Raw genomic sequence first — 12,162 nt, 5'->3', positions numbered from 1 at the left:
GATTATGGAGAGCAGCTTCTCTAAGCGTAGTATTATAAAATAAATCCATGACTTAGACCATGCTTTAAATAATATAATTAAAGACAGAAATCTTTAGCAGGGAAATCAGGCAATGTGATACCTGCACTGAAGATATTTGTTCATAGCCAATAATACTACCCCATCCAATCCTCAGAAATATTTGCATGTTGCCTGGGAAGCATTCTCATTTTCAGAATGTCTTCACAATTTTCAGTATTTCTTATAAGTCACCTAGCTTTTCTTCCAAATGATCAATGAGAGAAGAAAAAAACCCTGGCATCTAGCTAATGCTCACCATTTTTTTCACTGGAAAAATGAAATCACATCTCCCTTCTTAGTTCATGAAGGCTGATGGCAAGGAGACACACCTGAACTCCAGCAGGTAGAGACTGGGACAAGGCGAGAATTTCCATCAATGGGAAAATTTTCTGCCCTGCAGCTCCAGCCTTTTGTAGTGTAAAACTGTGTTTGCAATGCTAAAAGCAAAGTGGAGCTGAGTCAAAAGTTAATTAGCTCAGCCGCAGAAGATAACTGTATAGAAGGGGCTCTAGTCAGGCAGGTGGAAAGAGCCTAAGGCTTATTAGGTAAAAGTGTTTGATCTAATGGAATAATACAACAGAGTAAATAACTGAATTGCATATTAAAGAACAGGCATTATCTAACACTAAATGCAAACTGAAATGAAATCTATCAGCAAGCAAAAGATGTAAATTGTCTAAATTTCATGTTTGTGTGTATGTATATCATCTGTGTGTACACACACACACATATGTGTATGCATGTGTGTGTGTGTGTATGTATACATACAAAAAAAGTCATTTTATTGTTGCAGTGACATTTAAGTTTGCATTGAATACACGAAGTGTGTATGGAATGCAACAAACATCTGATGTTTCTACATCTCCCTAAAATATTTTGAGACTATATATTTTCTTTCTATTTCTTAGCAGCAGATGAATTAAAATGTTCATCAACTCAGACTTGTTCATCAACTATTTCTGAAGATAGCTTGAGGCTTTAATAATTAATTTTTACATTTGTGCTCTCCATAATTCAACTTATCCATTAATTTCTATATGGCTCATTCCATTGCCAAAATGCTGGTTATCTGATTAACTTATATGTATCTTAGTTTTAAAATTATAATGCTATCTTTTCAAATATATGAATTATGACATATATCAAAAGGCACATAGAAATAATGGCTTCAAATGAATTTCACTGATTGGAATGTTTTAATTATAAAAGCAGTGTCATTTTCTTCAAATTTAGTTCTTCCAGATCCCCCTAAAATGTATAAATAAAGCCCTGAATATTTAGTTTTATTTTAATAAAATATATACATACATACACAAAGAGAGATGAAGAGTTGACTAGGAAAAAATGATTAGTCATACAAACCAACCCTTGGTTGAGTAAAAAGAAATCACCATGCAACCATCAGCAACCAAAGGTCCTTAGAGGCTCAGAAAGGGGGTTTCCTTAACGTCCCTGCAGCAGTCACAGTTTCCAATGATCACTTTTGTGACTATGCAACTGGGCTTATATTACTAGCTGCAACATCACAAAAATGACACTGGCAACTGCTAATTAGCTGGCAAAATAAGAATTTGACCATTTTTAAAGTGAGCAGTATTAATAAATGCCATTGCACACAGCAAGCAATGATAGCATAATATATATTTTAAGCAAAGCCCTCACGTGTGATGCTAATTATCTTTTAGCTTAGCAGTGTCTCTTTAAAGTGTAAATGCGCTCCCTCTGGGCTCAAAAAATATTTAATTACATACTATCAGTGCATGACTAACAAGCTGGTCTAGAGTTAAAAAGCTTAGTCTATTGTGCAAAATGAAATTAGGATTCTGCAACCATTAAACTGACCAGTATTTTGAGGAGCAACTTCACCTTTCAAACACTGCATTCTGCCTGGATATTTTAAGCTTACTGAGGGGAAAAAACCCTTCCTTCCTTTATCAATAATTGAGAGCACAATATTTCAAACAGTGAAGAGCTTTTAATCCCTTAGTTTTAATTCATCTGTTTAACATAGTACAACCTATTCAACACAATAGTCTTTTGCAAGTAGTAACAAAAAAAAAAGCACAAAGTAATTGTTTTCATAGTCCAATGGAATCTGCGTAATTAAAAATAAATAAAACAAAACAAATACATCTGGGGTAATTTTTTCTTGGTGGTAAATTATGATTCTAGGGAATGGAGTGTCTATATTAAATATCTCTATGTATAATATACTTAAAAGTAAATATGAACAGGTTAAAGGGAAATCAAACCACATCAAAAATAGTGATGGGGTTGGGTTGCATTTTGTAAGACTAATCTAAGAACCTAATTCTATTATAAGGCATTAATTTTTTCCAGTGTAGAATAATAACATATTGAAATTGTTAAGATATAACTGTAAAACCAATTCTACTCAAGAAAGAAAATTAAGATTGATGAGAAATTAATATTAATATTCCTTAAAATTGCTTTTGGCACACAAAGCAGTATTTCATCTGTTTTGTCTTTTATAAGGTAATAGAATTATAATTTAAAAACAAAACAGAACTCATCCCCAAACACTTGTGGGTAATTTGTAATAAAAATAAAAATAAAAATAAATCAGTCTTATTGAAAGGATACACTTGGTTGTCTGATAAGATGCATATCCACAAAACCTTTAATAGCTTACTTGTATTTTTTTTTCTTTTAAATCCAGATGGATTTCTTCAAGTTACTCTTTTATTTCCTTCAAAATTTCATTACACATGGAAGAACCTTGCATAAGGCTTGCGGATTTTATCCTTAGACACTGCAGTAAGAAGCAATTTTAGCCATACCATATCTTAGGGCTAGCATTCTGCTTATAGATAAGTACAGACTATTAGTTGGCAAATGTCTGTTGACTGGAAAATGAATACATGAAAAACAGCAGCAGAAGATAGCTGCTGTAATACAAGAAATGTACAGCACAATGACTGTGAATTGAATCCAGATTAATCATCAATCTTAGATATTATCTAAAATAGTTTGAAAAATTTCTCAAGACTTTGATTGATTGGGCTCTCAAGTCACTGTGGATTCTTTGTCACCACATAGACATTCTCTGTGATGATCTTAAGACTGCTCATTGATTTAAATAATTACATTAATGTGGATGAAGTACTATGTCTTGTGTATATGTAATCTTTATCAATAATAGAAAAGCCTTTGAGGGAACATTTATAAACCATGTAGATTAATCACTATGTATTTTGATGTACATCATAATAATGTTTACAAAGTGCTAATTCAACATGTATTTATGTATTTTGATTCTAACAGCATTATTTGGAGGAACTTCAATATAAGATATTGAAACTTGCACATTTCAATATAATGTACTAAAATTTGCATTTTTCAATGAACCATTGTGGGATTTTCATGAATTTAACTGGGTAACATTTCAGTGAATCTTAAAACTGATTCCTAGTTGAAGGAGAGTACTTAGACACAGATAAGAGGTTCAGAAATTATTTAAAATATTGAGATATAAAGAAAGAAATACTAATCCATTGTCCCAAACTATTTTCTCAATCACTTTAAAATAAATGAAAAAGAATTTAAATGTCATTAAAATAACCAACAAAACATGGGTGGGAAACAGTGATTACATGTGGGAGAATGTAATTAATGATGCATCTATGCATTACTAGGAGCTTGATGCGCAGATCAGTGCAATCAAGAGTTTTGAATCTGTCTTTGGAGCTGGTAAAGAGGCTAAATTGGGTAGACTTGTATAGAAAGGATCTCTGTATAGCTTTTTTCTAATCTATGGAAATTCAGCCTGGGAGTATAAAACTGGGTGACGCTTAAGTATTCACCTGTCAATCTGCTTCAAAATAAAAAACTTTTGCATCTCCATTAGGCCCCAGTCATCTTAGCTCTGCTTTGATTATTCTAGATACAAGAAAGTATATTAGAGTTGAAGTTGCTGAATGCCTAGAAAAATAGAACAATATAACATTGCCATATGAAAAATGAGTTTTACCTCGAGACAGACAAATATAGTAGCTTCGCTGTAAATTGGCATGACATACATAGATATCTCCACCTAATATGCTTGTTGTATATGCCTATTTAAAGAAAAAAAACACCTTGTACTTACATGGAATTGATGGTTTAGTTTTTCTGCAAGTGCATTAATTATGAAGTTAAAAGTCCCAATTAGCAATTTAATTATTTACTGGGAATGCTGGCTATTTGCTAGCTATTTATATCTACAGCAATGTTTCTCAAGCTTGACAATTTGAAAATGTCTGGACTTCAAATCCCAGAATTACCCAGCCAGCTTGGTTGGCTGGGGAATTCTAAGAGTTGAAGTCCATACATCTTCAAGTTGCCACAGCTGAAAAACATTGCTCTACAGCAATAGTGTCAAATTCGTTGTCATCACGATTTATCGTGACTTTTCCCCCTTGGCTAAAATGGGGGTGGGGGTGGCCATTATGTGATGCATCTGGCCTGTGGGCCACAAGTTTGACATCTCTGATCTACAGTATTTATAAATCTACTATGATCAGTTTTTAGAAGCAGTTGACATTCAAAATATTGGCTGGCTGGTTTTAGGACTGTGATAGTAAATGGATCATTCTCTATGCCACATTTTGCTATGTGAAACACTAGAAAACAGCATATTTTGACCCAGGAGAAGGAACAATATATTAAAATTCCCTAGTCACAATACATTTGTACTCTACGTAATATGTAAGTCCATCACAGACTTTTATCTGCTTCATCATCAAGTACAAATTGCTTAAATTATTTTCAGGCAGTACACAATTCTTATAACCGTTTTTTATCTTGGGAATTAAATAATTATTTCTACTGTACCTGCGAAAATCCAGAAGGGATCTTGTGGATGCAGGAACTTGTTGATCATGCCAGGTAAGGTAATGGAACTGGGTTACTGTCCTAGTCTCATTGCTTTGAAGGTTTTTCAAATAAAAACTTCTTACAAGGAAGTCTTCACACCAGATGTGTTCAGAGACCAGATTTACCTATTATAATATAAAAAGTGCAAAACTGAGTCAACTGTAGAATATAACTAAAATATAAAATTCTATGTGAACTTAATTGGGGCATGACTGAAAATGTTTCAAGTCAAAATGAAGTATACTGTTTCAGGGATTTTGTGGGAATTAAAGTAAAAAATATTTTTGATTATTTGCTCTGATAAAAAATAATATACCTTTTGCTAAATAAACTTATTATGTTTTAATATGGTGATTGCTGAAGAAGTTAAATAGTGGGCATTTAAGAGTTAACTACTTCCCTTTTTACTGGCAATATATGTAGCATCATAATTTTTCCTACAAATTATGAATCCAGTTGTTTTAAACTGAAAATGTATAGGATGTTGGAGAGAATGTTAGGCTTGCAAATAGAAACATATTTCATATTTTACCCATTAAGCAGTTTAGGAAATCTAGCTTCTCTTACTTATTCTATCCCATCTGGAATAAATATTAAAATGTTAAAAGAGATGTTAAATATAGTCTTCCAACTAACCCCCACAAATGAATTAACTAAATTATTTTGACTTAAATAAAATGTAAAACTGTAAAATAAACTTTTTAAAATGAGATACAAGGATGCATCATTTACTCTTGGAAAAGTAATAAGGCTCAAGATATTTGCTAAGCAGCCTCTTATACTTATTTTAAAGTTTGTATTTCAGCCACAAACATTTGTGCTGCAATAATGCTCAATTGCAAAGCAAATCTTTGTAGATGTAACAGAGCACAGCTTTACTTGCAATACCTTATTTTTTAAAAAAATTACTGTCATAATAAATAATGGAAAGAACCAGTGGTCAAACTTAGCATTACAGTTCATGTATTTTTAATATAAAATTTCACATGACCTTGCAAAATTGAATATTACTGTATTGCAAAATACTACTGAGGCATTGTCATGATTTATACCACATATAAAAAAAGTTAAGCAGAAGCTAGTTTCTGTTAACCTTCTTAAATCCATATACTGCATCATAACACAGTATGTAAAATGGGAGACAGTACAGGAAGTTCTTTGTTAACAGTGATAATTGGGACTGGAATTCCTGTTACTACGTGATGCTGCTTTAAACTGAAATGTCATGTACTGCATTGCTTAGTTATGGCAATCTTGGCAGTTTCTGTTGCTGTTGTTAAGCAAGTTTTGCGGGTTATTAAACAAGGACCTTCTTGTAACTTCCTGCCGGCTTCCAACAACCAAAATCAGTAGGGAAGCCAGTCGGAAGAGGCAAGTCCCAGGCAGTTTGCAAGCAGGTCTGTAAGTAGGTAAGCAGCTGCTATGGATAGGATAGGGTGCATGAGGTTCTAGTGAGGTGTGACTGCAATGAAGCTTTGGATGGCTTTGCGAAGTGGGAGAGGGTGATTAAAGGTGCGCTAATGTCAGGTGTGACATGACCATAGCAAGGCTTGAAATGGCTGTGGTCAGGTGCAGGAGAGCATGTGAGGGTGTCCAAGGGGCTGGTGCAGCAAGGTGTGAATGTACCAAGATTTGAGGTCACTGCTATGAGGTGCAGGAGACTTACCAAAGTGATCTGTAATTTTTCCTGCACCATTGATTTTGCTTGCGAGAAGCTTGCAAGCAAAGTCACAAATGGCAATCACATGACTGTGGGACGCTGCAACTGTCATAAACAACGCCAAGATAACAATTACATAACTATGGAAATGCTGGTATTATCACAATTTTAAGGACCAATTGTGAGTACTACTCCTTTAGCCCTGTTGTAATTTTGAGTCACATTGCATGAGTCATTGCTAATTGTGGATTATCAGTAAGGGAATCATCCTCAAATAAGTCACTTGGAGAATTTGTTTTAAGGGTACATTTGAATTTATTTATTAATTCTGTTTACAACAATCTTCCTCATTTAATAAAGAAATAAAACTGAGAGGAATAGAAGAATGGTCTAAATTGTAAACCAAAACTCCCTGAAAACATTATAAAAGTAGAAATAGAAAAAAATATGTGCTATCCTCAAGACAAATTCCTGTCCCCACCTCCCCTGAAATTTCAGCAATATAAGACCTAGCAATGGGTTTGCTTCTTCCTCATATACAAAGACAATGCTAGCTCAGGCGGAGTGGAGTAAAAAGAAATACTGCTGTATTCAATAGCTAGGACAATTTGACTTATATATATAAAATTACTAGAATTTGCCCATTAATTATCCAGCATTCTTTGCCACATAATCACAGAAAATAAGAATCTTCTGCAGCATATTATATACAATACTAATAATATGTTGTATAGAGAACAAAATCTGCAGGTGATCAAATCCTCATATATGGCAAACAGTGGTTAGGCTAAGGGTTTTTAAAAATATATTTAAAAAAACAGAATTCCTTTATAATTAGTTTATAATTAAACTGAGACAATGGTCATGAAAATGAGGTTGAACAATATAGCCTTCCTTGCTGCCTAGGAATGAAGTATAGATCAACAAACTTGGTGATTATAAAGCTGCTATTCCCAATCTAGCACCAAAACTAGACAGTATTTTTAGCTCATGGTTTCAAATCTTGGCAGAGAAAATTTGCTCCAATTTGCTTTGCAAAGAAAGTTGCTGTGATTACATCAAAGCAATCTCTCTCTATATATAGAGAGATAAATAGATTTGGTTTAACTTAAAAAATAATGTAATTATCAAAAGAACAGAGATTTTGAAACCTTGTGGAATTTATAGTAGCTGTTAAAATTTTATAAGTTGTATACTATTATAAATATTAACTCTTCTTATTTGTATTTTAAAGTCTTAGGAAGAAAAAAGTAAACTTTAAAAATCTTTTGTACATTTATTTTAAATTGGAACAAAACTGTTTTTTGGCTGAACATGCTATCAAAGATTTTCAAAGAAACTGAAATGATTCAAAAATCACACAATTTTTGAATTTTATGGTAAGTCCTTAGTTCAGTTTGCAGGCCCAATTCCATTAAACAATATTTTCCTCTATGCAAAACGAAACCACATGCTTACTGTCAGATTTACAAACAGATATTTTCTTTAAATACCTCATAGATATGGTAGAGATTTGACCCTTCATCTGGCCAATAGTGGTAGCACTGTTTGAGTCCATTTTCGGTGAGAGGGGTCAGCATGACAATAACCACACAACCATTTTCCCAGACCATCTGCAGACAAAGAAAGACACCATGGTTACACTATGAGTGCCTAATTACTGTATGACGTGTGTAATTACTACACCCAGCAACACAATTGAAATTTATTCCATTCACAGGAAATATATTTCATTTTCATTAGACATTTTCTGTGCAGCTGCTTCCAAATCATTGAATAAAATGGAATCATATCTTGTATGTTCACTTGAAATATTAAAGAATGTCCAAAGAATTTCTATAAATATTTAGATGTATTTATATAAATATATTTTATAATATGTAAAACGTAATGTAAATTTTATATATTTCCTCAAAATACATAGTTATTACCAATATATGAAATTAGGGAAATTTCAACTATTTAATTATTCTGCTAGATTAAAGTGAAAAAAAAAGGCAAATGTTTCCAGGATGTTATTTAAAAAGGCATTAAAACGAGCCAAAACAAGTGTTTCCAAATAGTTGTTGGACAAAACCTTCCACTGAATTCTTAAGAATCTGTGTAATCATTCATATCTCCATTATTATGACATACTTTGATGCTATATTTGTATGCAGTTTTGATTGTATTTTTATTAGCATATAAAATTACCTCATGAAAAGGAAACTGATCTTTGTGCAAAGGGTCACATTTATTAACAGAAATGTTTATAAGCAATTGCACTGAGATGTAAATGGAATAAACAACAAAAATGAAGGGTTTGGATAAACAGCATAAAGAGGTTACATTCAATTCAAATATTCCTTTTTTTGTTCCATACAGATTTATATTTGTTTTAATTTCATTTGATTTTCAGGACATTTTAAAACAAATATTTTGCTTAAAATACTTGACAGGATTAAGCAAAGGCAAAACATACAAATCTAGCAATGCTTGAAATTAGTATTTTTTTCCTTTTTTGAAACATATCTGCCTACCTTCAATTCTGCAACTAATTTTAAAAATTCTGTTGAAATCTTTGACTGTGTTTATGTAACAGGCTAACCCATTCCCAATCACACATTAATCATATTTCCATACAATTTTCTAGCCTTAATCATAGTTCCATACAACTGAATCTGGCAGCACACAATCCCAGGGACATGGGATTTGGGGACATGTAGAATTTGTCCCAGTTCCGTCAGTCCTGCCTCCCAAAAACCCTTGCATCTGGAAGCTTCATTTTGTGATGACATCTTCCCATCCACAATATATGTGTGCATCAAAATAAGCATGGTGGCCATGGCAATGTGACCATACCCCAGGGCTGAAATTCAAAATTTTCCCTACCAGTTCTGTGGGCATGGCAAGGGAAGGATACTGTAAAATCTCCATTCCCTCCCCACTCTGAGGCCAGCCAGAGGTGGTATTTGCAGGTTCTCCAAACTACTCAAAATTTCTGTTCTCCAGAACCTGTTAGAACCTGTTGAATTTCACTCCTTCCATACCCTACTCTTTTTGAATTATTACCATCTGGCAGACAGTATAGGACAATAAAAACAAGGAGAAATAGGCTGAAAAACAGCTTCTACCCCAGAGCAGTAACTATATTGAATTCTACTGTATAGTGTGGGTGTTAGTAACTTCTTTCACACCTTTATTACGGTTCCCTGTGGCCCTGTTGCAGTAGAGGGATGAAAGAGCTGTCACCCTGTCATCTTAGTGCGGGAGCAAAGTGCCCTTGTACTTGCCTTTGTGCGGCAACAGTATTCTGCCTGGTACATTTGCTTTTTGAGTGGTTATTCTTAAAGAGATACTGGTCTACCCTATCTTCAAGAAACTATTGATGGATCCTACCATTTTCTAGGAGCAAACATCTCCTTTGGGGAGTGGGGGAAGTGATTGACAAGATGTTTATGCAGTAGCTACAAAGGATTCTGGATGAACCAGATTATCTGGACCTCTTTTAGTCAGGATTAAGACCTGGGTATGGGAAAGAAGCAACATTGGTTATGCTGTTGGATGATCTGTTGACCTCTTAATGGCCTTTGATACCATTGACCATGGTATCATTCTGGATTGGCTCTGGGGATTGGAGATGGATGGCACTACATCATCCTGGTTCTCTTTCTTTCTCCTCAGTTCAATTATAATCAGTGATAATTCGAGGAGAGTGATCTCATTCTTAGCCTCTATTTGTGAGATCCTGCAGGGTTGAGGGCTCTTGAACAGATGTCCTATTCAACATTTACATGAAGCCACTGGATGGTATTATCCATTATTATGGAGCGAGAAATCATTGGTATCAGTGTGGATTTGATTTAAATCAAGTTGATTTAAGTCACAATTTAAATCATGATTTAAATCACTAGTAAAAAGGCTTGATTTAAATCAACTCGATTTAAATCATAATTTTTAAAGAGCAACTGTCATCTCTGCTACTCCTTTGATCCACTGTTGACTCACCGATAGTCCCAGTGTTGCAGAATATACAGCCTCATGCTACATAACTAAGCTCCATTTCATGCTGAATAAACTAAATTATTTATGTATCTTAAATAGAAAACTATCTTACGATAGATTTTTACCCCAAAAGTTTTTTATTAAAATAAATTCAATAAAAGTCAAAAAAATCCGATTTAAATAAAAAAAAATCTGATTTTTTTGATTTTTTAAAAAAAATCATTGATTTTTATCCACCCTGATTGGTATGCTGATCATATCCAACTATACCTTGCTGCCTCTGCCTACAGAATAAGTGATGCTGTTGATATCACATCCTGGAGACCACGGGGACCTGGAAGGGGAGCAAAAAGGCTTCAGCTGGACACTGACAAAACTAAATGGCTCTGGATTTTGGGGCCATCCAGTTCATGGTTTATGCCATATTTGTTATTGGACAGACTTGCATTTTCCCAAACAGACCCAGTGTGTGATCTGGGATCCTCTAAACTGGAGACTCCTACACAAAGAGCAGGTAGCAATCATGGCTACAAAGGTACAGCTTTGTTTTGTGTGTCAGTTGCACCTGTTCCTGTACTGAGAGGCTCTGTTCATAGTCACTCATGGCCTGGTCATTTCTTGTACAGTAGTATATCTACTGTAATATGGTCTACAAGAAACTTGTCCTTGAAGAATTTCAGACAGACAGTTATGTGTGCCCCTTTAAATGGCTCATGTTACACTTCTGCTCTACAAGCTGTACTGTTTGCTAGTTTCCTTACAGGTCCAATTTAAAATGCTTTATCTTTAAAGGCCTCCATGGCATGGAGCCAAGTTATCTGAGAGACCATCTCCACTCATTACATCTACCCATCCCATCAATTTGGCTCCATTAATTTACACACTCCAAAGAATAAACTATACACCTTACTTTTAAGCTATTAGTGCTAAACACATGCACATACAAAGATTGGACAGAGAAGTTGGTTTTTCCAGCATGTGACAATTTAATATGTCTTTAGAAGATACAGCAGCTCAATGAAGCCATTACAAAAATGAGGAGAAACACTCTTTTTATGAGTGCAATAAAAGCACAATGATCTAGGTCATAAACTAATCATTGAGCAGTTGCTTGTGTCACCCAAGTGTAACATTATGCAAGCCTACTTATTCACAGAAAGGAAAAGGAATTCTTACAGTTTGGCAATCCTTCTTATTGGTTAAAATATATATATTTCATTAGAGAAGTTGCGTCAAATCTCTTAAAATTTCCTTTGAGCATAAATCCAAATGAAGTTAATTTAAACAAACAATTTTGCAATTACCCTGGAGTATATTTCTTATATGTCATTTTATGAAGCAGCTGACACTCAAAGTTAATAATATTGTGAATTCGTTGACTTCCATTACAACTATATGTTAACACTTTGATGCCTATAATTTTTCTATGCTTGAAACAGAAGTATCTCTTAACCTTCCTTGAGCTATTATTTGAGAAATACAAGTTTTCCAGCTTTATGTATTTCTTTCATTGTTACAAATAACCCCATTCAATTCTTTGTTAGCCATTGATAATTTAGAGGGTTTATTTATTATATTTACAA

At 33.9% G+C, this 12,162-nt stretch overlaps 1 protein-coding gene across 1 annotated transcript in view; it reads right to left on the bottom strand.

Annotated features, from left to right (window-relative positions):
* Positions 1–12,162, bottom strand: part of PTPRN2 (protein tyrosine phosphatase receptor type N2) — a 717,244-nt gene that overhangs the window by 36,290 nt on the left and 668,792 nt on the right. The window contains exons 18-19 of the mRNA XM_060683595.2: positions 8,089–8,208; positions 4,894–5,060 (exon numbers count right to left, since the gene is read on the bottom strand). Coding sequence (XP_060539578.2) covers positions 4,894–5,060; positions 8,089–8,208 — 287 coding nt within the window. The remainder of the gene's footprint in view (positions 1–4,893; positions 5,061–8,088; positions 8,209–12,162) is intronic.

The sequence above is a fragment of the Pantherophis guttatus genome, chromosome 4, assembly GCF_059756535.1.
Source record: "Pantherophis guttatus breed Tessera chromosome 4, ASM5975653v1, whole genome shotgun sequence".
Classification (NCBI taxonomy): domain Eukaryota; kingdom Metazoa; phylum Chordata; class Lepidosauria; order Squamata; family Colubridae; genus Pantherophis; species Pantherophis guttatus.
Note: the sequence above shows the minus strand (reverse complement) of the source record. Positions and strands in the feature narration are given on the sequence as shown.